Here is a 25644-nt window from a genome sequence, read left to right on the forward strand (position 1 = left end):
TGACATGCGCAGAAAAGACTAAATTATAGTGTTACTGGGCCGATTGGGGCAGATCCCCGAGTAGCGAAGAAATAGAACCTGAGCCTTGAGTTTCTTCATCAGGGGTGTCCCATCCACCTGCTTCTAATTCTGGCCATTCCTACCTCCCTCCAACTCTATTTTCCGTCACTTTTCAGCATTCTCCATTCTCAAAAAAAAAAAAAAAAAAAAAAAAAAAAAAAATCACCTCAGCTCCCCTATTTAAATGAAAAAACAAAGTGATTAAAGGACTCTACATAGTAAGTAAGATGTGAAGTATTCAGTTAAATATCATAGCGCAGCTATCTACTAAAGGTCCTTAAAATGTCATTTTTAACACTTTGCCTTCTCTGTATTTTGGTGAGAGTGTCAGAGACCGCCTGTAGCTAAAAACTGCTTCAGAGAGACAAACCGGTAATGGCAGAATGTAGACTGATGAAATTCTGTGCGGCAAACTGAACCAGACGTCCATCACTGTCATCGCTACTACGGCATTGTGGTAGGCGTTTAACGTATTTTATCCTTTTTAAACTTAGTACAACAACCTTCTTTTATTGATCAGGAAACTAAATAAACTTGGAGCTAGTAAATGGTGGAGCTATATTCCAGCCCAGGACTATCTTACCAGAAAGCCCATGCTCTTCCCACCAGGCTGGGCGAAAGGTCTTCATTTCCTACAATCGTTTTTATACTGGCATATTGATGATATCATACCTGTGACCCCCATATCTTTGGGGTCATTCATCTAATCCTGACATTCTATCCACTCCCCTAATCACAGAGCTATATCCTACCCTGTGGAGCTCCATGCCAGTAACTGGGACAAATTGATAGAGGGAATGCTAACCTTGACACGGTCTCAGAAGGTTGTGATTTCCTACTAAAAATTCCCAAGTATTGAAAATGGAGATTGATCATATTGCTTAATTCTCACATGCAGTCAGTCATTAGTTACCAAGTTCAAATATCCAGCTTAGCTATCTCTCTCTCTTTTTTTTTTTTTTTGGAGACAGAGTCTTCCTTGGTCACCCAGGCTGGAGTGCAGTGGCACAATCTCAGTTTACTGCAACCTCTGCTCCCCCAGTTCAAGAGATTGTCATGCCTCAGCCTCCCTAGTGGCGGGGACTACTGACATGTGCCACCACGCTGGCTAATTTTTGTATATTTAGGAGAGATTAGGTTTCGTCATGTTGGCCAGGCTGGTCTGGAACTCCTGGCCTTAAGTGATCCACTTGCCTCAGCCTCCCAGAATGCTGGGATTATAGGCGTGAGCCACTGCACCCAGCCTAACTGTATCTCATATACCCATCTCCTCCTTTTCATTTAACTCTAATGCAGGTCTCTCTCTACCGGTCTACCTAGGACTGACACAATAGCATCTTCACAGGGATTGCTCATCTCAAATTCATCCTGTGCAATGTTATCCAGTTAATTTTGCAAAGCACTACTCTGTGTCACTTCCTTAATAAAAAATCACTGGATTTTTTCCTATTGCCTACCAAATAAAGTACTAACTCCTTATTCTAGCATTTGGTCTTCCATGAACTCCAGGCCCAACTTACCTTTCCAATCTTATCTCCCACTACTTTCCTATGCACACTTTACATTCCAGCTAACTAGCCTAGAAAGTGCCCCCAAATGCTCCCTTATCTGTATCTCTGTTCATGGGTGTCCTCTGCCTGAAATGCACACCCTACTTGCCTAACAATTCTCCCTTCACATTCCTGACCTTTTTTAAGATCCAGCTCAAACACTACCTCATCCATGTACCAAGCACTACTGAGGATAGAAGAAAGGGATAAATCACATTACCTGCCATCAATTAGCAAAATAGTATATGTGGAGAGCTCAGCAATAGATGCGTCCATAAGAGATCCCTTGATTCTTTATCCCACTCCCCAAACTTACTCCTATGGCAGTGTTTCCATCCCAGTTAATGACACTTCCAGTCTTTTAAGTATTCAGGTCAAAAACCTAGGAGTCCTACTTAATCCCTTTCTCTAACCCCAAACCTCTCTCACCCACACACGAATGTTTAATTCATCAGCAAGTCCTTCCAAATATTATCCAACCCAACATTTTACCACCTTGGTCCAGGTCATCATTATCTCATTTGCATCACTGCAATAACCTCCTAATTTGTCTCTGTTCTTCCATTCTTGCCTTCCCAAATGCTTTTCTCCAAGAATAAATAAGACAGTCATGTCCCTCACAGAATATAATCCCAAATGTGGAGCCTAACTATTAACAGGAACATACATTACTTCACATTAGAATACCGCATTCTGCAGAATCCTAGGCTAAGTTAATTTTCCAGTGTCCCTTAGAGATACTTACAATAGAAGGCCCCAAAATCTAGAGAGGCAAAGTTTAATCACAGTTGAATTACTGTTAAAGACTAGGGAAGAAGTAACAGAAAGTGGCAGGAAGAACATGGGCTTTAGAGTCAAACAGACCCAAATGTTAACCCTAAATCTAACACTTTATTAGTTCCATGACTTTCAACCACAGAATTAAAATGTTGATGATGATAATAATAATACCAAAACTAATGTGGAATATTTGCAACTTACCAAGCTAATAAATGTTAGTCTGACTCCAAAAACTACTCTCATAAGGTGATTTAATGAAATGATACAACAAATTAAGGGAAGAGTAATTGACAGTGTGGAAAACATCTTTATATTTGATGAGACACCTAAGTTCTACTGCCTCTTCAGCAATAGAGCATCTAAAGTACAACATGCTGTTTTGTTTATTGTTTTAGTCATTTCTCAGGACCAAAATATTACACAACTCCAAATGTCACCAATCACATTATAATCTATAAGTTTCAGTGATAGAGTCACGGTATCTTTTAAGATCAACCAACAGTAGGCCAGGCACGGTGGCTCACGCCTATAATCCCAGCACTTTGGGAGGCCGAGGCGGGTGGATCACGAGGCCAGGAGATCAAGACCATCCTGACCATCCTGGCTAGCATGGTGAAACTCCTTCTCTACTAAAAATACAAAAAAAAAAAAAAAAAATTAGCCAGCGTGGTGGGGGACGCCTATAGTCCCAGCTACTCAGGAGGCTGAGGCAGGAGAATGGCATGAACCTGGGAATTGGAGCCTGCAGTGAGCCAAGATCGCGCCACTGCCACTGCACTCCCGCCTAGGCGACACAGCAAGACTCTGTCTCAAAAAAAAAAAAAAAAGAAAGAAAAGATCAACAAACAGTAGCTATGGTCACAAAGTGAAAGATTTTACAAAAAAAGAATCCAGAAAGGACTACTGGTTACAAGTTGGTTATTTTCCTCCACATCCCCCACAATGAAGGATCACACTGCAGAAAAGGATTTACTAAACTACCGAGGTATAACATATAGGCGTTGTTGAATCTCCTTCCTAAACTGGGACTGCATTGATGCTACTTGCTGCTGGGTGAGGGCCTTGTCACAGGTCTGGTAGGTCAATCTATAGCAGAGACTGACCTGTTGAGTCTTTGGATGTTGAAAATGGCTAAGAAACTGTATGGATATAACAGTGTCCTGGGACACTGCTCGGGCCACAGTGTGAAACTCTAGTTCATCAAATCCTTTCTTCTCATCTATCCAAAAACTAATATCATGCACATAACATGGAGGATACAGAGAATGACTTTTGAAGGGTTCTATTTTCCCAGGGACAAAATTTTTCAGGAAACGGTTATCAAACGTCCACAACATTCTCCAGTCAGAGATACACCAGACAAGCATGGCTAGTAAGTCCAAGTTCATAGACACAAACACAAAACACTGGTCTTTATGTATAACACTAGTGGCAGATGTGGTAACAGACCCAATAATTAGATCCTCAGTACAATCTGGGCTAAAATTATGAGTCTTCACACGAATCATATAATCCTTTCCATTTGATTGAAGGACAAATTCAACTAAACTGCTCAGCTTAGAGCTCTCCAGCAATGTCTGGGTTAGCAGGCTATCTAGAATGCCCTTCAGATGATCCAGCAGTGATTGAAGACAGCCATCCTTCAGATTTTGATTAAACCCAAGGATAAATAAAGTCTCATGAAATGCTGGCATTGTGAAAGGCAGAATGTGGCACTTCTGAAAGACAGGTCCACTGAGGATGTGCAGAGAACCTGAGAGGAAGTCTCGTACTTCGATGACATCCTGAACATGCACTAGGAGAGAAGGTCTAAGGCAGACCTTGGCCTGGCCACAGGTTCCTTCACAAGCTTCTTCTTTACCGTCTCTTCCAGGATTCTTGGGAAGGCCAAGTTCTGAAAATGACACTAGAAAGTCTTCCACATCTTGTGATGTCCCACCAGTCAGGGACTCAGAATTTGAGTTATCTTCATGGAGACTAATCCAAAAAGCAGCTGATAGAAAGTCACAATTCCAGAAAGGAAGAACATTGGCATCTTCCTGTGGCAGCAAAGGGAAGGAACACTTCAGCCTTTTTAGAGGGAAAGCTTTGCCTAATTCAGCAATGAGTTTCTCATTTATGGTTTTGATAGGATGACATGAAGGTGCTTCCAGGAAACCCCTGTTTAAACACACACAAAAATAACTTTTCTAACTTAAGATAGTAAATAATTATAATGTAGCTAGAATTAAAAATACAAATAGCGGGACAGAAAAGAATTATTCTTAAATTGATCTTGAAAGGAAACAAAGAAATCATCTACCATAAGGAGAAACAGGTGTATTTCAGAACTCTGACAGCCACCATCCCTACAATATATCAGAAAATGTGACCATTTTTAATTCTAGAGATGCTTAAGGAGGCCAGGCTGACAAATAAACATAGCAGCCACATCACTAACAATTTATGTACCATCCATTCAATATATGGTTGCCATCAAGACAATCAGGATACAACTGGAGATGGAAGTGATTTCCAGCAAAATAATGGTTACCTGTTCAACTTTCCTACAAGTGCTTCTGGTTCTGGAAAGGAAAACCACTGGTTACCCACTTTGATCCTGAAGATTCTGGGTTGAGAAACTTCAAAAGGTAAGCTCCTGGTGAAGACATGGTTCAAAGCACCTTCTACATGAAAGGACTTATCTTGACTCCTGGCAAAATAGACACCAATATGAAATCTGTCATTATTAAAATAAGCAAGTATTTTTACAGACTGAATCAGTTAATTGGCAGGGCCTATGAGTCTGTTTATGAGATTTTGTTATCATTAGTGAGAGAGATGAAAAAGCAAAAGGCTTAGACCTATGCTATTACCTACCTATATCCAGTGCACTTGTACCCTGGCACAGCCTTACAGCTGAATGGATATACGTCACTTAAAATGAGTCCCCCCAGGGCTGCCATGGCAACCACTTGCCAACTGTTGTGCCATTCTCTCTGGGGCTTATCCGCAGGAGTTCCACCTTGTCCTCTACATAATGCCACATGGACTTCTCCTTCCTCTGCAAGAACGTCTGCACAGCTAATAGGGAGAAAAGAAACACTAACTAATTATCATAAACAAGTGGAAATTACCACAGGAGTTGGCAACATACACAGGGTTTGCCTGTGAAATAATTAAAATCCAATCATGCCTATGTGCAAAAATCTGTTAGACCTCAAAAAATGCAAAGAAAGTAGCTGGAAGTAAATACAAATGTAAATTAAATGTTCAACCCACTAACTGGTACTATTGGCTGACCAGGGTCTGCTTTGCATTTGTGTTGTTCATGCATACGTCACAGAAAGGTCAGTATCTGCACAGTTTCTATATATGATTCACTGTTTAGGCTGTTTCTTCCCATTTAGAAAGTTCTTTTCATTGCCCTCCTGAAATTCAAATACTAGTTTAAAATACTGCCTCTGTCAAAAGTTTATTGACAGCTGTGCCCCCTCGGACACCTCCAATAGTATCATGACTTGTGGTATAATCATGCATTGTTTTCAGTTCACAATAATTTCATGAGGCTGTTACTTTTTTTTTTTTTTTTTGAGATGGAGTCTTGCTCTGTTGCCCAGGCTGGAGTGCAGTGGCACAATCTCAGCTCACTGCAACCTCCACTTCCCAAGTTCAAGTGATTCTCCTGCCTCAGCCTCCCAAACAGCTGTGATTACAGGCGCATGCCACCATGCCTGGCTAATTTTTTGTATTTTTAGTAGAGACGGGTTTCACCGTGGTAGCCAGGATGGTCTGGATCTCCTGACCTCAGGTGATCTGCTCACCTCGCCTCCCAAACTGCTGGGATTACAGGCGTGAGCCACCGCGCCTGGCCCAATTAGTTACTATTAATATTCCTAGTTTACACTTGAGAACACGGAAGCATGTAAAGATTAAGTAAGCTTGCTTAAAATAACAGCTGTTGGCCAGGCCTGGTGGCTCATGCCTGTAATCCCAGCACTTTGGGAGGCCGAGGAGGGCGGATCACGAGGTCAGGAGATCGAGAGCATCCTGGCTACCACGGTGAAACCCCGTCTCCACTAAAAATACAAAAAATTAGCCGGGCGTGGTGGCAGGCGCTTATACTCCCAGGTACTTGGGAGGCTAAGGCAGGAGAATGGGGGCGGAGCTTGCAGTGAGCCGAGATTGCGCCACTGCACTCCCGCCTGGGCGACAGAGCGAGACTCTATCTCAAAAAAATAAAAATAAAAAAATAACAACTGTTAAGTGGTGGGCTGGGATTTGAATCCAGGCAGTCCGGCTTCTAAGTGAACGTTCTTAGCCATTAGACTATATGGCTCTCATTATTTTGCACTGTCAAAAATAAATGATCCTCTTTTACACACCCAAGAGTACACTATTTGTACTTTCATTTAGCATTTAGGGTTTATATATGTTTTTCCAACTAAATTGAGGGTTCCTTTGAGGTTTTATATTTTCTAAACATATCATAGTAGCTTGCACATGTGCCTTATGTTTGTGTACAGTAACTATGTTATGGACATCTTAAACATTTTCCTTGTGAGGGCACTCCTTTCCTCACCTTTGGAAAAACTTGGCAAGCAGTTCCCTGTTCTTAGCTACGCCAGCTTTGCGTCCACAATGCGGAAAGTTGAAATAAATTTGATTAAATTCTCTGTCGTGCAGTTCAAAGACATCTGCCAGCTGGGTGCAGTCCACACCGAAACGTACATCAATACCTGGAAAAGATAGTTTAGGGGCGCAAAATAGAGATAGGAGGACGCCTTAAGGCATGGAACAGAAAAACTCTTCCTAACTTAAACCGTGCAGACCAGCCCAAGTCTGGGCACAAAGCCGGCTTTATGCGAATATCCGTGGGACGATCAAGAACAGTCTCCACGTGGGTTACATCTCCACGCCCCCACCCTTTCCACTTTGGGACGCGCCAGTCGCTGGGCCGGGCTTCGCAGAGGGGCGGGCTCGCTACCTCGCTCGCGCAGGTACCGCAGATTCTCCCGGGCCACTGGATCCCGGGTCAACTCGGCCGGGCGCTGGAGGCACGTGGCGATAAGACGAGTGTTCTGATCCAGGGTTTCGCTCAGAGCGGCGGCGAAGGAGAAATTCCCCTCCCCAACCAACAGGAGGCGCCGAGGGGCCATGGCCTCCACGGACTCCCGGCTCGCGTTCTCTGTGGCGCTCGTTTTACGTCACTTCCTTCGCGGATCTCTGCCCGCCCCCTCTTCACTCGTCACTAGTTGATGAGGCACCCTTGGCGCCTGGTCGTGTAGACGAACGGGTGCACCGACTCCTTGGGAGGATAATAACTATGAATGCAAAAGCAAGACGCCCACTTTCCTGTCCCCTCGCTCTTTCAGCCCCTCGGGAAGATCATAGTGCCTTTAGCCCAAGCATGGCCTTGAGCGACTTCATCACACCTGCGTGAGGTCACAAGCAGTCACAAGGGGTGAGGCGAGTTCTGAGTGAAAGAAACGGAGCGGGGCTGAGGCCAAGGAGAGATTGGACTGTGTCTCACATGCTCTTGACGCAGAAGGTTTTGAAACTTTTTTCACCTCGTCCGAAATGGCTGCCTCCCAGTGTCTCTGCTGCTCAAAATTTCTCCTCCAGGTGCTTAAATCTCCTATCTTCTATTCATTCAAGAAAGATTATTGAGTGTCTATTGCGTGCCAGATCACTGTGAGGGTGGTTACGATATATGGATGAACAGGATGTGGCCTATGATTTCAATGAGCCTACAGTCTGGTGGGGAATGCACAGAGCAAAAGAGGCAACTCTGGTATGGCAGGGTGTGTGCTATGCGTGGAGTGATTCAGTGTGCAATGGGAGCACACAGAAGGAGAACGTTACCAAGTTTTTGGGCGAAGTGGGTCAGAGTCCTTGGATGAAGTGAACCCGAGTTGAAAGCTAAGAGGGTAAAAGTACATCTTAACTGGGTTAAGAGGCGTGAAGAGGCAGAAAGAACAATATATGCAAAAGCTTGATGGAGAAACAGAATAGTTGAATTGGGCTGAAACACAGTTGGAGGGAGAGTAACAGATGAGACTGAAGAGTTAGGCAGGGGCCAGGTCACAGGGAGTGTTGTAAGCCTTTAAAAAAAAATCAACTTTTATTTATATATGGGGGTACATGTACAAGTTTGTTACATGGATATATTGCACCAGGTAGGTTGCGGGTTTGTTATATGGGTATGTGGCACCTAATAGATAGTTTTTCAACCCATACCACCCCCCTCCCCACTCTAGTTAGTAGTCTGCAGCATCTGTTGTTTCCATGTTTAGGTCCCACTTATAAGTGAGAGTGTCAGAGGTATTTATAACAGAGCAACTCCATCTTGAATAGGGGCTAGGTAAATAAGGCTAAGACCTGGGCTGCGTTCCCAGTAAGTTAAGGCATTCTTAGTCACAGGGTGAGATAGCTCAGCACAAGATACAGGTCATAAAGACCTTGCTGATAAAACAGGTTGCAGTAAAGAAGCCGGCTAAAACCCACCAAAACCAAGATGGCGATGAGACTGACCTCTGTTCATCCTCACTGCTACACTCCCACCAGTGCCATGCCAGTTTACAAATGCCATGGAAACGTCAGGAAGTTACCCTATATGGTCTAAAAAGGGGAGGTATGAATTAATCCACCCCTCGTTTAGCGTATAATCAACAATCATAAAAATGGGCAACCGGCTGCCCTCAGGACTGCTCTGCATATGGAGTAGCCATTCTTTATTCCTTTACTTTTTTAATAAAGTTCCTTACGCTTTATAGACTCACCTTAAGTTCTTTCTTGTGTCTCTTGGGGTCTGGATCAGGACCCCTTATGATAACAAGAACATGCTATATTTGGTTCTCTGTTCTGTTGTAAGCCATTTTAACAGGCTGAACCTTACACTGAAAACAGTCGAAAACCACTGAAAGATTTTAAATAAGAAGATGATACAAATTATACTTTCATTTTGAAAACCTCTGCTTTCCTGTAGAGAAAGGTTTGGAGAGGAACAAGGCTGATGGCAGGATAAGACAAGAGGCAGCTGCAATAATGGAGACAAAGCTGACAGTGATTCAAATTGAAATTTGGCAGTGGGAATGGAGGGTAGCGGTCTGATTCAAAAATCAACAAGACCTAGTGACTGGATGAATATTAAGGACAAGTCAGAGTCAAAGATAAGCCCCAGGCTTCTGGCTTGGACAACTGAGTGGATGGTGGTGTCTGTCATTCCAGCCCTAGAGATAGTTACACCTAGATCTCCAGTATGAATACCAGGACTTCGTGGGACCAGCTACTCTGGTCATCATATTGTTTGGTAACATCAGTGCATGCACCTGTCTTCACAAAGGAAGATGGTATGAGGGTAGTTACCTGGGATGTCATCCTTCAATGATGCGTTATTGGCTTTGTTTCTGCCTGTGGAAAGGCAAGTGGGTGGTGACTTCCAAATCATGGCCACTTGCCCGTGATAATCTGGGTGAATCTTTCTTTGCTTGGAGAACTGAGAAAGTCAGGTTTGTCTGCATCTTTAAAGAACATGGAACAGCCAAGTGAAGATTTCTGTCACTCTCATAAGAAATCTTCAAACGGCTCAACCTACTCAGCATCAAGTTACTCTTCTTCAGGAAAGGTATCACCTTGTTCCTAAGCCAGGGGGCCAGACTCACATTTTGGGGAAAAAAGAAAGATTGAGCTTTTACCTTACAAAAAAAAAATGAAATCAGACATTGATCTTCTGGTATATGCAAACCAGATTGATTGGGAGAATAGGCAGAAGGACAGGGTACAATAATGAATAAAACAGATCCTGTCCTTAAGGGGCATACAGCTCAGTATAGGAGATATAATGCAGACTTAAAGAACTCTAATGCATGATAGAAAGTTATAAATACAGGGAAAGATAAGAAGATAAAGTTTTATGTGAGATCAAAGGAAAGAGGCGCTAACTTCAGGGAAGGCATCACTTGAGCTAGCAGGAGGGAAATGATCTTTTATTACTCATTTATTGTGTTATCTAGTTATTCAACTCTCACTTCTTTCTGTTCTCTTTGACTGTAGCAGTGCCCTTAGTCCCTAAACGCCTACATCTCAAAATTACCTAAAAATTTAGCTAATTCTCCATATTGTATTGGGAATACTGAAATTTTTTCTGTCTTTTCACGGGGCCTGGGGTGCAGTATGGATTTAATCCATGTAGTCATCCGCTGTTGCTGATTGAGAGAATAGATCAAAGGGTTCCGGGACTTAGAGAGGAAGAAAGAGAACCATAACAAAGCTTGGATCATTAGTAGGGTGTGCTTATGTTTTACCTGGCTATGTAAAACAAGGGTAGGAAAGGATGCTTTTTCTCTTCTCTGGTTTATGCAATAAGCTTTTCTATTCTTGTCTTTTCCCGGAGACAGAACCTCGCCTGTTTCCTCACGAACCCACATTGTGGCAGCATCATTAATGCAGATGGCCATGGTGAAGTGTGGACAGATTGGAATAATATGTCCAAGTTTTTCCAGTACGGATGGAGATGCACCACTAATGAGAATGCCTATTCGAACCGTACCCTGATGGGCAACTGGAACCAGGAAAGATATGACCTGAGGAATATCGTGCAGCCCAAACCCTTGCCTTCCCAGGTACTCTTTCTCTTTTTTGTTTGTTTGTTTCCTTTTGTTGGCAAAAGAAATGCAATGGCCATTTGAAATGCAGGTATATAATAACTTCCGGTGCAGTGATCTCTCAGTTTTCAGTGAAGTGTTTGGGACAGAGGAACAGTCTGCAGCTGAACCACCTATGCCACTTTACTGTCAAGTTGAATAGGTTTCAAAAGGAAGAGCAGTCCTCTTTTTCTCTTACTTCTGTTTGGACTGTATCTCTTCATCTACGGAAATTTATAACGTCTTCTGACTTAGGCTAGCTTTTCCCCTGGTCCTTGCCTATCTAGACTTGTCATTTGTCTGAGTCTTGCACTTAAATCTCTCCTAAACAAGCAAACATACAAAAGATATGAAAGTTAGGGCCGGGCGCGGTGGCTCAAGCCTGTAATCCCAGCACTTTGGGAGGCCGAGACGGGCGGATCACAAGGTCAGGAGATCGAGACCATCCTGGCTAACACGGTGAAACCCCATCTCTACTAAAAAATACAAAAAATTAGCTGCGCGAGGTGGCGGGCGCCTGTAGTCCTAGCTACCTGGGAGGCTGAGGCAGGAGAATGGCGTAAACCCGGGAGGCGGAGCTTGCAGCGAGCTGAGATCTGGCCACTGCACTCCAGCCCAGGCGACAGAGCGAGACTCCGTCTCAAATAAAAAAAAAAAAAGAAAAGAAAGAAAGTTAGACGGATATAGACTAACACCATAGACCTCAGTCCATCTAAAATATGACAGTCCATGAGAATTCATGTCATATTGATCTTTATTTCCTGATGTTAACTGTAGATTTCCAGATTCTTAGTCTGTTAATTTTTCTTTCCAGTTTGGACACTACTTTGAAACAACATATGATACAAGCTACAACAACAAAATGCCACTTTCAACACATAGTACGTGTACTGCTTTTTCTAATTCTTACATTTTCTGAACCCAACTGAGTGACTGGCACATAGAAGGAACTCAAATAAAAGTAAATTGAATAGGTGAATAAGTGAGGCTGGGCGCAGTGGCTCAGGTGTGTAACCCCCAGCACGTTGTGAGGCTGAGGCAGGCAGATCACTTGAGGTCAGGAGTTCGAGACCAGCCTGGCCAGCATGGTGACACCCCATCTCTACTTAAAAAATACAAAAATTAGCTGGGTGTGTTGGCTCATGCCTGTAGTCCCAGCTACTCATGAGGCTGAGGCAGGAGAATCACTTGAACCTGAGAGGTAGAGGTTTCAGTGAGCAGAAATCAAGCCACTGCACTCCTGCCTGAGTGACAGAGTGAAACACCGTCTCAAAAAAAAAAAAAAAAAAAAAAAGCGAATAACTAAATGAATGAGTAAACAGGTTTTTTTCTTCAATTTTAACAGAACTTACTGTCTACTCCCTAGAAATAGGAGCAAGATCAGTTTCTAAAACTCCTTATTGTTGACTGTTTTCATTTGTCTTCCCTTCCCTTTTTTGGTTCTCTCAGGATTTAAGCGAGAGCCTCACTGGTTTCCAGGACATCAACCTGAACTGGATCCTCCCCGATACAAATGCACAGAAAAGTCAACTTACATGAATAGCTATTCAAAATCTTAAATCAGGCGTCACTCAGGATGTGTATAATATCTTAATATTGACTAATTTCAGCATCCAGGTTTTTAAGAAATGATAAGATACTTCACTTTTCCACAGTAAAAAGTAGAAGGGAGCACATTCTAAGCACAGCTAAATATTTAGCTCACTGTAGCACAGTTTCATTCTCAGAATAAATAAAGCAAAAAACACAGAAAATATTCTTTATCCCTTTTTTGTTGTTGTTTTAACCAGGATTTAAACATCAAATTTAATATAGCAACTCAGTTCTACATTTTTAGGGTGTTGTAGAAGGGTCTTAAAAAGAATTATTTTGTGCCAAGTGCAGTGGCTCATGCCTGTAATCTCAGCACTTTGGGAGGCTGAGGCAAGTGGATCACTTGTGGTTTAGGAGTTCGAGACCAGCCTGACCAACATGGTGAAACACTGTCCCTACCAAAAACACAAAAATTAGCTGAGCGTGGTGGCTCACGCCTGTAATCCCAGCTACTCAGGAGGCTGAGGCAGGGGAATCGCTTGAACCTGGGAGGTGGAGGTTGCGGTGAGCTGACATCATGCCACTGCACTCTAGCCTGGGCGACAGAGCAAGACTCTATCTCAAAAAATAATAATAATAAATAAAATAAAGAATTATTTATCTAAAGTCTACAACCACTCTGACCTTCCCTTCCTTCTGTCGTTGTAGCAAGACTGCAGAATCCAGCATAACTTAGGCTAGGTTTGGCTAGACACTTTCTGGGTAAAGCCAGGTAATCAGAGTCACATAGTGCAACTTTGCTGTGACCTTAGTGAACATCCGCTCTTGAGGACTACAAAAACAAACATAACTTTAAAAAATTATTGTAGAGAATTTAAAACATAAAACAAAAGTAGACAGACTAGTCTAATGAACTCCCATGTATCATTACCCAGTATCAACTACTTTTGACTAATGTACTTCTACTTTATCTTATTGAATTAATTTTGGAGCAGATCTTAGAATTTAATCTATAAAAATCTTGGTGGGCTGGGTGCAGTGGCTCATACCTGTAACCCCAGCACTTTGGGAGGCTGAGGTGGGTGGATCACGTGAGGTCAGGAGTTCAAGAGCAGCCTGGCCAACGTGATGAAACTCTGTCTTCTAAAAATACAAAAATTAGCCAGCCTTGGTGGTGGGCACCTGTAATCCCGCTACTTGGGAGGCTGAGGCAGGAGAATCGCCTGAACCCAGGGGGCAGAGGTTGCAGTGAGCTAAGATGGTGCCATTGCACTCCAGCCTGTGCGACAAGAGTGAAACTCCATCTCAAAAAAAAGAAAAAAAAATCTTGATATACTGGCTGGGCACAGTGGCTCGCACCTTCTAATCCCAGCACTTTGGGAGGCTGAGGCAGGAGGTAGCTTGAGGCTGGTAGTTCAAAACCAGCCTGGGCAACATAGCAAGACCCTATCTCTACCAACTTTTTTTTTAAGATTTCAGTATATTTCTCAAAAAGATAAGGACTGTCAGTTGTCCACTCTCCCACAACAAAGGTCACTAAGGAATCCTGTTGACTAAACAAAGCTCATTAAACCTATTGTAGCGTAGCACAGGAGACCATCAACTTGACACAGAGTCTTGGTAATGAATCAAAGGGGGGATGTTAGAGTAAGGTATTTATAAGGATTTGAGATAAGGGTTCAATTGGTTTAAAATGGGTCTTTCAAAGTAGAGAACTAGTAGAGACTGAGAAAGGGTTTTGAATAGCTTAGGTTTGGTAAACTTAGGAAAACAACAGTCTTAATTTTAATATGGTTAAACTGATCATCAGTATTTCCTGTTTTTTTTATGTACTGTGTAAGAAGACACTATAATATATGGGCATTATTGAGAGATATTGCCCATATGTTATCCTCTTAAACAAGGAGATATTTTTCATCTCCCATATATTACCTCTCAAACCTTTGTTACTCTAGTTTCCAGATGATAGATCTGGAATTTATGTTGTTATTCAGTAGTGAGGAAGTTTCTTTTTCTTCTAAATGGCTGTCAAGTTGTCCCACCATTAGTTATTGAAAAGACCGTAATTTCTCCACTGCTATTCAATGCCATTCTTATTATAAATAAACTATGTACATGTAGGTCTGTTTCTGGGCTACTATATTCTATTAGTTTAATTGTCATTCCTTGTATTATCTTAGTTATGATGCCTTAATAGCACCATCTTAATTATGATTTTATTACATTATTATTATTTTATATCTTAATACCTAATAGATCAAATGCTTTCATCTTGTTTTCAAGAATATTAGTTATTATGTTTGAACTTTTGCATTTCCATATAAAATTTAGAATCAGCTTGCTCCATAAAATGACACTGTTAGGATACTGATTGAAACTGTATTGCATTGTTAGGTCAGTTTTAGAATTTGAGTTCTCATTAATTCTAATAATTTATTTGTATATTCTTACAATATAAATATTTTATAGGCACTTTTTTTTATTATACTTTAAGTTCTAGGGTACACGTGCACAACGTGCAGGTTTGTTACATATGTATACTTGTGCCATATTGGTGTGCTGCACCCATCAACTCAGCACCCATCAACTCGTCATTTACGTCAGATATAAGTCCCAATGCCATCCCTCCCCCCGCCCCCCTCCCCATAATAGGCCCCGGTATAGGCACATATTTTAAGTTTACATATTATATGTCTTACTCTATTTCCTAGGTATCTAGCACATTTTAAAAATTGAGGTAAAATATACATAACAGGGTCAGGCACAGTGGCTCATGCCTGTAATCCCAGCACTTTGGGAGGCCGAGGCTGGAGGATCACTTGAGGTCACAGGTTTGAGAGCAGCCTGGCCAATGTGGCGAAAGTTTGTCTCTACTAAAAATACAAAATTTATCTGGGCGTGGTGGCAGGCGTCTGTAATCCCAGCTACTCTGGAGACTGAGGCAGGAGAATATCTTGAACCCAGGAGGCAGAGGTTGCAGTGAGCTGAGGTCACGCCCCTGCACTCCAGCCTAGGCGACAGAGTGAGACTCCGTCTCAAAAAAATATATATGTGTGTGTGTGTGTGTATAAACATAACATAAAATTTACCATTTTAGCTTTTTGTTGTTGTTCATAGAGACAGGGTTTCACCATATTACCCAGGTTGGACTCAAACTCTGGACCTCAAACAGTCCACCTGTCTCAGCCTCCCAAAATGCTGGGATTACAGGCATGAGCCACCATGTGTGGCCCATTGTAGCTATTTTTAAGTGTATAATTTAGTGGCATTAAGTATTTTCACAATGTTGTGCCATGTTCACAATGTTGTGCAACCATCACCACTATCAATTTCCAGAACTTTCTCATCATCCCGAACTAAAACTCTGTACCTATAAAACAATAACGGCTCATTCCCTGACCCCCACTCCCTCAGCTCTTGATAACCTGTATTCTACTCTCTGTCTCTATGAATTTACCTATTCTAGGTACCTCATTTAAGTAGAATTATGTCATATTTGTCCTTTTGTGTCTGGCTTATTTTACTTAGCATAATATTTTCAAGGCTCGTTTATGTTCTACCATGTATCTTCTTTTTTGTTTTGAGACAGTCTCTGTCACCCAGGTTGGATGGAGTGCAGTGGTGTGATCATAGCTCACTGCAACCTCAAACTTCTGGGCTCCAGGGATCCTCCCCTGTCAGCCTCCCAAGTATCTGGACTGCAGGTGCATTCCACCACACTCAGCTAATTTTTCAAAACAAATTTGTGTAGAGACAGGGTCTCATTTTGTTTCCCAGGCTGGTGTCAAACTCCTGGGTTTAAGCAATCCTCCCACCTCAGCCTCTTCTTCTTTAAGATTGAATAGGCTGGGCACAGTGCCTCACACCTGTAATCCCAACACTTTGGGAGGCCAAGGCGGGCGGATTGCGAGGTCAAGAGATTCAGACCATCCTGGCCAACATGATGAAACCCTGTTTCTAAAAAAAAAAAATTAGCTGGGTGTGGTGGCGCCCACCTGTAATCCCAGGTACTCAGGAGGCTGAGGCAGGAGAATCGCTTGAACCCGGGAGGAGGAGGTTGCACTGAGCCGAGATTGCACCACTGCACTCCAGCCTGGTGACAGAGGAGACTCTGTCTCAAAAAAAAAAAAAAAAGATTGAATAATGTTCCATGCCTGTATATTCCACAGTTTGCTTCTCCATTATCTGTTGATGGATACTTGGGTTGTTTTCACCTTTCAGTTATTGTGAATTATGCTGTGATGAACATTGGTATACAAGTTTCTGTTTGTGTCCCTGCTTTCAATCCTTTGAGGTGTACATTCAGAAGAGGAATTGCTGGATCATACCATAATTCTATATGTTTTTGTTTTGTTTTGTTTTTGTTGTTGTTTGTTTTTATTTGAGACAGAGTCTTGCTCTGTCATCCAGGCTGGAGTGCAGTGGCGTGCTCTTGGCTCACTGCAACCTCTACCTCCTGGGTTCAAGCGATTCTCCTGCCTCAGTCACCCAAGTAGCTGGGACTACAGGCACACACCACCACACCTCACCAATTTTTATACTTTTAGTAGAGACAAAGTTTCACCATATTGGCCAGCTGATCTCAAACTCGTGACTTCAAGTGATCTGCCCACCTCAGCCTCCCATAGTGCTGGGATTACAAGCGTGAGCCACCACGCCTGGCCAATAATTCTAGTTTGACAATTTGAAAATGCCAAACTTTTCCATAATGACTGTACCATTTTATATTCCTACCAGTAATATGCAAGGGTTTCAATTTCTCCATATTCTCATCAACGCTTATTTTGTTTTTGTTTGTGTCTTATAATAGCCATGTTAGTGGATATAAAGTGGTATTCCATGGTGGTTTTGATTCATATTTTCCCTAATGGCTAATGATTAAACATCTCTTTTTCCTTTTTTTTTTTTTTGAGACGGAATCTCACTCTGTTGCCCTCTGTCTCCCAGGCTGGAGTGCAGTGGCACCATCTTGGCTCACTGCAACCTCTGCCTCCTGGGTTCAAGCGATTCTCCTGCCTCAGCTTCCCAAGTAGCTGGGACTACAGGTGCGCGCCACTGTGCCTGTTTAATTTTTGTATTTTTAGTAGAGACGGGGTTTCACCATGTCTTAAACTCCTGACCTCAGGTGATCCAACCGCCTAGGCGTCCCAAAGTGCTGAGATTGCAGGCTTGGCCTTGAACATCTTTCTGTGTGCTTTTTGGCTATTCGTGTATCTTCTTTGGAGAAATGTTTATTCAAGTTCCTTGCCCACTTGTGAATTGGGTTGTTTATTTATTTGTTGTTGAGTTGTAGGAGTTCTTTATACATCCTTACATGTTCCAGATACTAATTTCTAATCAGATATAAGGTTTGCAAATATTTTCTTTGATTGTGTAGATTGTTGTTTCACTCTATCTCTCTCTCTTTTTTTTTTTAACGTAAATTAACTCATTTATTATAGGCCAGTGATGTCTCAAAGAGTAGAGGAGCGTCTACTGGTCTTTGAATTCCTTCAGTTTTCTGATGGCAGACTTTACCATGACAGCCGAAATGGTATTGTAAGTCCCCGCACTGCTAGCTACTGTCTTCATGCAGGAACCACAGTGCCTGATTTTCACAGCTCATCTCTTCATCTTGGTTTTGCCACAGAAAGAGCAAGTGTACTTGGCGTGCAAGCCGATTTCAATTTCCTTCACCATTTTCCAGAGGGAAGCCCCACAGTGGGTCCTGTATTTACCAACTATTCTGACTTCCTTTTTTTTTTTCTTTTTTCCTGAGATGGAGTCTCACTCTTCGCCCAGGCTGGAGTACAGTGGTGCAATCTTGACTCACTGCAAGCTCCGCCTCCCAGATTCAAGCTATTTTCCTGCCTCAGACTCCCCAGGAGCTGGGACTACAGGTGTGTGCCACCACGCCTGGCTAATTTTTGTGTTTTGATTAGAGATGGGGTTTCACCATGTGGGTCAGGCTCGAACTCCTGACCTCAAGTGATCCAGCCACCTCAGCCTCCCAAAGTGCTGGGATTACAGGTGTGAGTCACCACGCCCGGCCTTGGTGCATTTGGTCATGTCACCGCAAACTAGGTCTGAGCCCAGAGAGGAAGATGTTGTTTCACTCTCTAGATACTGTCCCTTGATGCACAAAAGTTTTTAATGTTGATAAGTCCAATTTATCTATTTTTTGTTGGTGGTGCCTATGCTTCTGATGTTATATCCAAGAAACCATTGCCAAATACAGTGTTACAAAGCTTTCCCCCTATTTTCTTCTAAGAGTTTTATAGTTTTAGTTCTTACAAAATAGGTCTCTGGCTGGGCGCAGTGACTCATGCCTGTAATCCCAGCACTTTGGGAGGTCGAGGCAGGTGGATCACCTGAGGTCAGCATTTCAAGACCAGCCTGGCCAACATGGTGAAACCTATGTCTACTAAAAATTCAAAACTAGCCGGGCACGGTGGTACATGCCTGTAATCCCAGCTACTTGGGAGGCTGAGACAGGAGAATTGCTTGAACCCAGGAGGTAGAGGTTGCAGTGAGCTGAGATCACGCCATGCACTCCAGCGTGGGCAACAAGAGCAAAACTCTGTCTCAAAAAAAAATTAATTAAAAATAAATAAATAAAATAGGTCTTTGATAGTTTTGGAATTATTTTTTATCTATAGTATAAGGTATGTATAAGGGATGGGTCCAACTTCATTCTTTTGCAAGTGAATATTCAGTTTTCCCAGCACCGTTTGTTGAAGAGACTGTCCTTTCCCCATTGAATGATCTTGTCGCCCTTGTTGGAAATCACAAGCCCGTATGCACTAAGGTTTATTTCTGGACTCTATATTCTATTGCATTGATCTACATTCTGCCTTTTTTGCCAATATTACACCATTTTGATTACTGTAGTTTTGTAATAAGTTTTGAAATCAGAAAGTCTAAGTCTTCCCACTTTGTTCTTTTTCAAGATTTTTTCAGCTTTCAGGGTCCCTTGAGATTCCATATGAATTTTAGGACAGATTTTTTTTTTTCTGCAAAGTTATTGGAATTTTGATAGGGATTGCATTGACTCTATAATCAGTATGGCTAATATTGATATCTTAACAATATTAAGTCTTCCAATTCATGAACACAGATGTCTTTCCATTTATTTATGTTTTCTTAATTTCTTTCAACAATACATTATAGTTTTCAGTGTATAAGTCTTTTACCTTATTGGTTTATTCCTAAGTATTTTAGTCTTTTTGATGTTATTGTAAATAGTATTGTTGTCTTAATCTTTATTTCAGGTTATTGTTAGTGTATAGAAATGGAACTGATTTTTGTTTGTTTGTTTTGTGTCCTGCCACTTTGCTGAATTTGTATATTAGCTCTACTGGTGTGTGTGTGTGTGTAATCTTTAGGGTTTTCTGCATGTGAGATCATGTCATCTACAAACAGATAATTTTACTTCTTCCTTTCCAATGTGGATACTTTTATTTCTTACTTAATTGCTCTGAACAGAACTTCTAATAATACGCTGAGTAGAAGTGGCAAAAGTGGGTATCCTTGTCTTGATCCTGATCTTAAAGGAAAACCTTTTATTTTTTTTCCAAGAACCGACAACAGACTGAAACTTTTAGTTTTGGGGGGGGGGTTCAGTTTTTTGTTGTTGTTGTTTGTTTGTTTGTTTTTTATTTGTTGAGACAGGGTCAAGTGCTAGAGTGTAGTGGCACGATCTTGGCTCACCGCAACCTCTGCTTCCCAGACTCAAGCAATACTCTCATCTCAGCCTCCCAAGTAGCTGGGACTACAGGTGCATGTCACCAGGCTCAGCTAATTTTTGTAGTTTTTGTAGCGATGAGGTTTCGCCATACTGCCAGGGCTGGTCTTGAACTCATTGGCTCAAGTGATCCTCCAGCCTTGGCCTCCCATAGTGCTGAGATTACAGGTGTGAGCCTCCACACCTGTTCGAAATTTTGAATTTTTATCATTGAGTTTAGTGTTTTCTGTGGGTTTTTCATATATGGTCTTTATTATGTTGAGGTAGTTTCCTTCTACTCCTAGTTTGTTGAGTGTTTTTATTGCATAAGGGTTTTGAATTCTGTCAAATGCTTTTTCTGCATTAACTGAGATGATCCTGTGGGATTTTTTTTCCCTCTATTTTGTCAGTGTGGTGTATTGTATCAATTGATTTTAATATGTTGACTCAAACTTGCATTTCAAGAATATATATAATCCTTTTAATATCCTGCTGAATTTGGTTTGCTAGTATTTTGTTGAAGATTTATGTAGTATATTGGTCTGTAGTTTTCTTTTCCTGTAATGTCTTTGTCTGGCTTCGGTATCAGGGTAATGCTGGTTTTCTGGATTGAGTTAGGAAGTATTCCTCCTCTTTGCTTTTTTTAAAAAAGCTTGAGGAGGACTGATGTTAATTCTTATATAAATATTTGGTAGAACTCATCAGTGAAGCCATCTGGTCCAGGGCTTTCATTGTTGGGGTATTTTGATTACTAATTCAAACCCTTACTCTAAATTATAGATCTATTCAGATTTTCTATTTCTTAATGAGTCAGTTTTGGTAAACTGTGTTTCTAGGAATTTATCTGTTTGACCTCTGTTTCCAATTTGCTAGCAGATAATGGTACATAGTATTCTCATATAATCTTTTTTATTTCTGTTTGCATCTGCAATAATGTCCCCACTTTTTTCTGATTTTAGTAATTTGGTTTTCTCTCTTTTTTTCTTAGTCAATCTAGGTAAGGCTTGTCAATTTTGTTGATCTTTTTAAAGGAACAACTTTTGGTTTAATTGACTTCCTTTATTTTTCTGTTCTCTCTTTTATCTCTGCTCTAACTTTTATTATTTTCTTTCTTCTTCTAGCTTTGCTTTGGATTTGCTTTCCTTTTTCTAGTTCCTTATAATGTAAAATTAGTTTTTTAATTTGCAATTTTTCTTTATTTTCAATGTACAGTAGGTCTTCAAATCATGTTGTTTTATTTAACATTGTATCATTATTAGGTTGATGAGAAAAACAAATTACTTCCCTGCTGGGACAGCGTCTGTGTAGAGTTTGCATGTTTTCCCCAAGCCTGTGTGGGTTTTCTTTGGGCACTCTAGGTCCCTCCTACATCCCAAAGATGTGCACATTAGGTGAACTGGAATTTCTAAATGGTCCCAGTCTGAATGAGTGGGGGCGTACATGGCATCCCATCCAGGGTCAGTTCCCTCTTTGTGCCCTGAGCTTCCAGGATAGGTTCCAGTCACCTATGACCCTGAACTGGAATAAGCCAGTCAGGAAATGAATGAATGAATGAATGAATGAATAAAAAGTTTATAAAATAAAAATTCATAAAGTCTACAATAATCATACAGATGCACAACATAAGCAATGCTATAGTAGAAAGCATTCAGCGAGGCCTCCAGATTTGTGATTGTTTGCCTTTGAACTGCGTGGTGGTAGGAGATGCTCCTTACAGTTTTCACTTTGCAAACATTTATTCCTTGATTTAACTCACCACTGCTACAAATGCTATCACTCACTGATTTACCAAAAATTGGGTAAATAATTACCTTACTTATTTTTAATAATCTTTCTTTTCTTTCTTTTTTTTTTTGTTTGTTTGAGATGGAGTTTCACTTTTCTTGCCCAGCCTGGAGGGCAGTGATGCGATCTCGGCTCACTGCAACCTCCGCCTTCTGGTTTCAAGGGATTCTCCTGCCTCAGCCTCCCGAGTAGCTGGGATTACAGGTGCCTGCCACCATGCCTGGCTAATTTTTGTATTTTTAGTAGAATCAGGGTTTCACCATGTTGGCCAGACTGGTCTCAAACTCCTGACCTCGTGATCCGCCCACCTCGGCCTCCCAAAGTGCTGGGATTACAGGCGTGAGCCACCATGCCCAGCCAGTAATCTTTCTTAAATGTATGTATACTTCACATTTATCTTGATGTTTAATATTAGAAGTATGGAGGAATCATATTACCTGACTTCAAATTATGCTAAAGAGCTATAGTAACCAAAACAACATGATACTGGCATAGAAACAGACACATAGACCAATGGAACAGAGTAAGGAACCCAGAAACAAATCCACACACCTACAGTGAACTCATTTTCGACAAAGGTGCCAAGAACATAAACTGGGGGAAAGACAGTCTCTTTAATAAATAAATAATAATAAATAAATAAACAGTCTCGTTTATTAAAGAGACTGTTATCCTGCTGGGGAAACAGGATATCCATATGCATAAGAATGAAACTAGACTCCTATCTCTTGCCATATACAAAAATTAAACGAAAACGGATTAAAGACTTAAAGCTAAGACCTCCAACTATGAAACTGCTACAAGAAAACATTGGGGAAACTCGTAGACATTGGCCTAGGTAAAAGTTTCTTGAGTTGTGCCCTACAAACACAGGCAACCAAAGCAAAAATGGACGAATGGGATCACAAATTAAAAATCTTCTGCACAGGCCAGGCACAGTGGCCCACATCTGTAATCCCAGCATTTTGGGAGGCTGAGGTGGGCAGATCACCTGAGGTCAGGAGTTCGAGACCAGCCTGACCAACATGGAGTAACCCCGTCTCTACTAAAAAAAAAAAAAAATACAAAATAAGCTGGGCGTGGTGGCCCATGCCTGTAATCCCAGCTACTCGGGAGGCTGAGGCAGGAGAATCGCTTGAACCCGGGAAGTGGAGGTTGCAGTGACCAAGATTGTGCCATTGCACTCCAGCAACCTGGGCAACAAGAGTGAAACTCTGTCTCAAGGAAAAAAAAAAAAAAGCTTTGCACAGCAAAGGAAACAATCAAAGTGAAGACACAATCCACAGAATGGGAGAAAATATTTACAAACTACTCATCTGACAAGAGATTAATAACCAGAATATAAAGGGAGCTCAAAAACTCTGTAAGAAAAACCTAATAATCTGATTTAAAATGGGCAAAAACTGAATACACATTTCTCAAAAGACGCAATGGAAAACAAGCATATGAAAAGGTGCTCAACATCGTTGGTCATCAGAGAAGTGCAGATCAAAACTGCAATGAAATGTTAAAATGGCTTTTGTCCAAAACACAGGCAGTAACAAATGCTGGAAGAATGTGGATAAAAGGGAACCCTTGGACACTGTTGGTGGGAATATAAATTAGTACAACTACTTTAGATAACAGTTTGGAGGTTCCTCAAAAAACTAAAAATAGAGCCACCATATGATCCAGCAATCCCATTGCTGGGTGTATATCCCAAAGAAAGGAAATCAGTATATGAAAGAGATATCTGCACTCACATGTTTGTGGTAGCTCTGTTCACAATAGCCAAGATTTGGAAGCAACCTAAATGTCTGTCAACAGATGAATGGGTAAAGACAATATGGTACTTACACACAATGGAGTACTAGTCAGCCATAAGAGAGATTGAGATACTGTCATTTGTAACAACATGGATGGAACTCTGGAAGTCATTATGTTAAATGAAATAAACCAGGCACAGAAAGACAAACATCACATGTTCCTACTTATTTGTGGAATCTAAACGTTGAAACAATTGAACTCATAGCAATAGAATAGAAGGCTGGTTACCAGAGGCTGGGAAGGGTAGTGTGAGTTGGGGGAAGGTGGGGATGGTTAATGGGCTCAAAAAAAACATAGAAAGAATGAATAAAACTATATGATAGCACAATAGGGTGACTATAATCAATAATAATTTAACTGTACTTTGTGTGTGTGTGTATGTGTGTGTGTGACAGGGTCTCACTCTGTCACCCAAGCTGGAGTGCAGTGGCGCAATCTCGGCTCACTGCAGCCTCTGCCTCCTGGGTTCAAGTGATTCTTCTGCCTCAGTCTCCCGAGTAGCTGGGACTACACTGCACACCACCATGCCTGGCTAATTCTTGTATTTTTAGTAGAGATGGGGTTTCACCATGTTGGCCAGACTGGTCACAAACTCCTGACCTCAAGTGATCCGCCCGCCTCAGCCTGGGATTACAGGCATGAGCCACCATGCTGGCCCAGCTGTACATTTTAAAATGACAAAAAGAGAATAATTGGATTGTTTGTAACACAAAAGATAAATGCTTGAGGAGATGGATACCTCATTATTCATTATGTGATTATTATGCATTGCATGCCTGTATCAAAACAACTCACGTACCCCATAAATATATATACCTACTATGTACCCACAAAAATTAAAATTAAAAAAAAAAATTAGAAGTGTTTTTGGTTTCTATTTAGAAGTTTCATGATGTTTTTGTGACCAGAAGTATGTTTTTGTTTAGTGATGTTTTCATGACCAGAAACATAGTTTTGTTTACATCAGCCTATGGTAAAATTGTTGTTAAAGTCACAGTTTCCAAGAACCTATCAACAGTGTTAAGTAAGGACTTATTGTATGTGTTTACAGGTATAAATTTCTGTTTAGTATTGCTTTTACTGCACTCCATAATTTTCGGTATGTTGTGTCCTCTTTTTCTTTTCTTATTTATTTATTTATTTTTGAGACAGAGTCTGGCTCTGTTGCCCAGGCCAGAGTGCAGTGGTATGATCTCAGTTCACTGCAACCTCTGTCTCCAGGATTCAGGTGATTCTCCCGTCTCAGTCTCCTGAGCAGTTGGGATTACAGGCGCCCGCCACCACGCCTGGCTAATTTTTGTATTTTTAGTAGAGACAGGGTTTCACCATCTTGACCTCAAGTAATCCACCTGCCTTGACCTCCCAAAGTGCTGGGGTTATAGGCGTGAGTCACCGCGCCCAGTCTCTCTTTCTTTTATTTTCTTTTTTTGAGACAGAATCTCTGTCTCTCTTTTATTTATTTATTTTGAGACAGGTGCAAACACGGCTCATTGCTCTCTTGGCCTCCTGGACACAAGGGGTTGTTTCACCTTAACTCTCTGAATAGCTGGGACTAAGGGGCCCAAAATATTGGTAATGCATTTCATTGACTACTAGTTATTTTCAGCATTCCTTTGTATGCATGTTGGCTTCTTGATTTCCACTTGCATAAATGTCCTATGCATATTCTTTGTCCTTTTTTAAGAAAAGTGGAGTAGCTGTCCTTTTCTTGCTGATTCTTATGAATTCCTTGTATATTATTGCTATTAATGCTATTATTCCTTGTGAATTTTAGAGATTTCATATACTTTCTCCCTCTCTGTAT

At 41.3% G+C, this 25644-nt stretch overlaps 2 protein-coding genes across 5 annotated transcripts in view; one reads left to right on the forward strand and one right to left on the reverse strand.

Annotated features, from left to right (window-relative positions):
* Positions 1-2481: 2481 nt before the first annotated feature.
* On the reverse strand, positions 2482-7822 carry FDXACB1 (ferredoxin-fold anticodon binding domain containing 1). The gene is made up of 5 exons (XM_023208213.2): positions 7357-7822; positions 6952-7108; positions 5250-5453; positions 4924-5082; positions 2482-4550 (listed from the first exon to the last, which is right to left on the reverse strand). The coding sequence occupies exons 1-5, from the start codon at positions 7526-7528 to the stop codon at positions 3368-3370; spliced, it is 1875 nt and encodes a 624-aa protein (XP_023063981.1). The 5' UTR covers positions 7529-7822; the 3' UTR covers positions 2482-3367.
* HSPB2 (heat shock protein family B (small) member 2) overlaps positions 7591-25644 on the forward strand; it is a 33725-nt gene continuing 15671 nt past the window's right edge. Inside the window, exons 1-2 of one of the 4 annotated variants that reach the window (XM_023208218.3) lie at positions 7591-7994; positions 10769-10993. In XM_023208218.3, coding sequence (XP_023063986.1) covers positions 7950-7994; positions 10769-10993 — 270 coding nt within the window. In that variant the 5' untranslated portion in view covers positions 7591-7949. Of the gene's footprint in view, positions 7995-10764; positions 10994-11828; positions 11896-25644 lie in introns of those variants that run through there. The other 3 variants (XM_023208219.1, XM_023208221.1, XM_023208220.3) reach the window with 3 other exon arrangements.

This window comes from Piliocolobus tephrosceles, chromosome 13 (assembly GCF_002776525.5).
Source record: "Piliocolobus tephrosceles isolate RC106 chromosome 13, ASM277652v3, whole genome shotgun sequence".
Lineage (NCBI taxonomy): Eukaryota > Metazoa > Chordata > Mammalia > Primates > Cercopithecidae > Piliocolobus > Piliocolobus tephrosceles.

Excerpts from the sequence above, each read along its gene's own strand:
- FDXACB1 (XM_023208213.2), bottom strand. The coding sequence starts at position 7,528 with ATGGCCCCTCGGCGCCTCCTGTTGGTTGGGGAGGGGAATTTCTCCTTC. Across the intron at positions 5,454-6,951 it reads CTTGCCAAGTTTTTCCAAAG|CTGTGCAGACGTTCTTGCAG; the intron begins GTGAGGAAAGGA and ends TCTCCCTATTAG. Across the intron at positions 5,083-5,249 it reads TACAAGTGCACTGGATATAG|GAGTCAAGATAAGTCCTTTC; the intron begins GTAGGTAATAGC and ends CTATTTTGCCAG.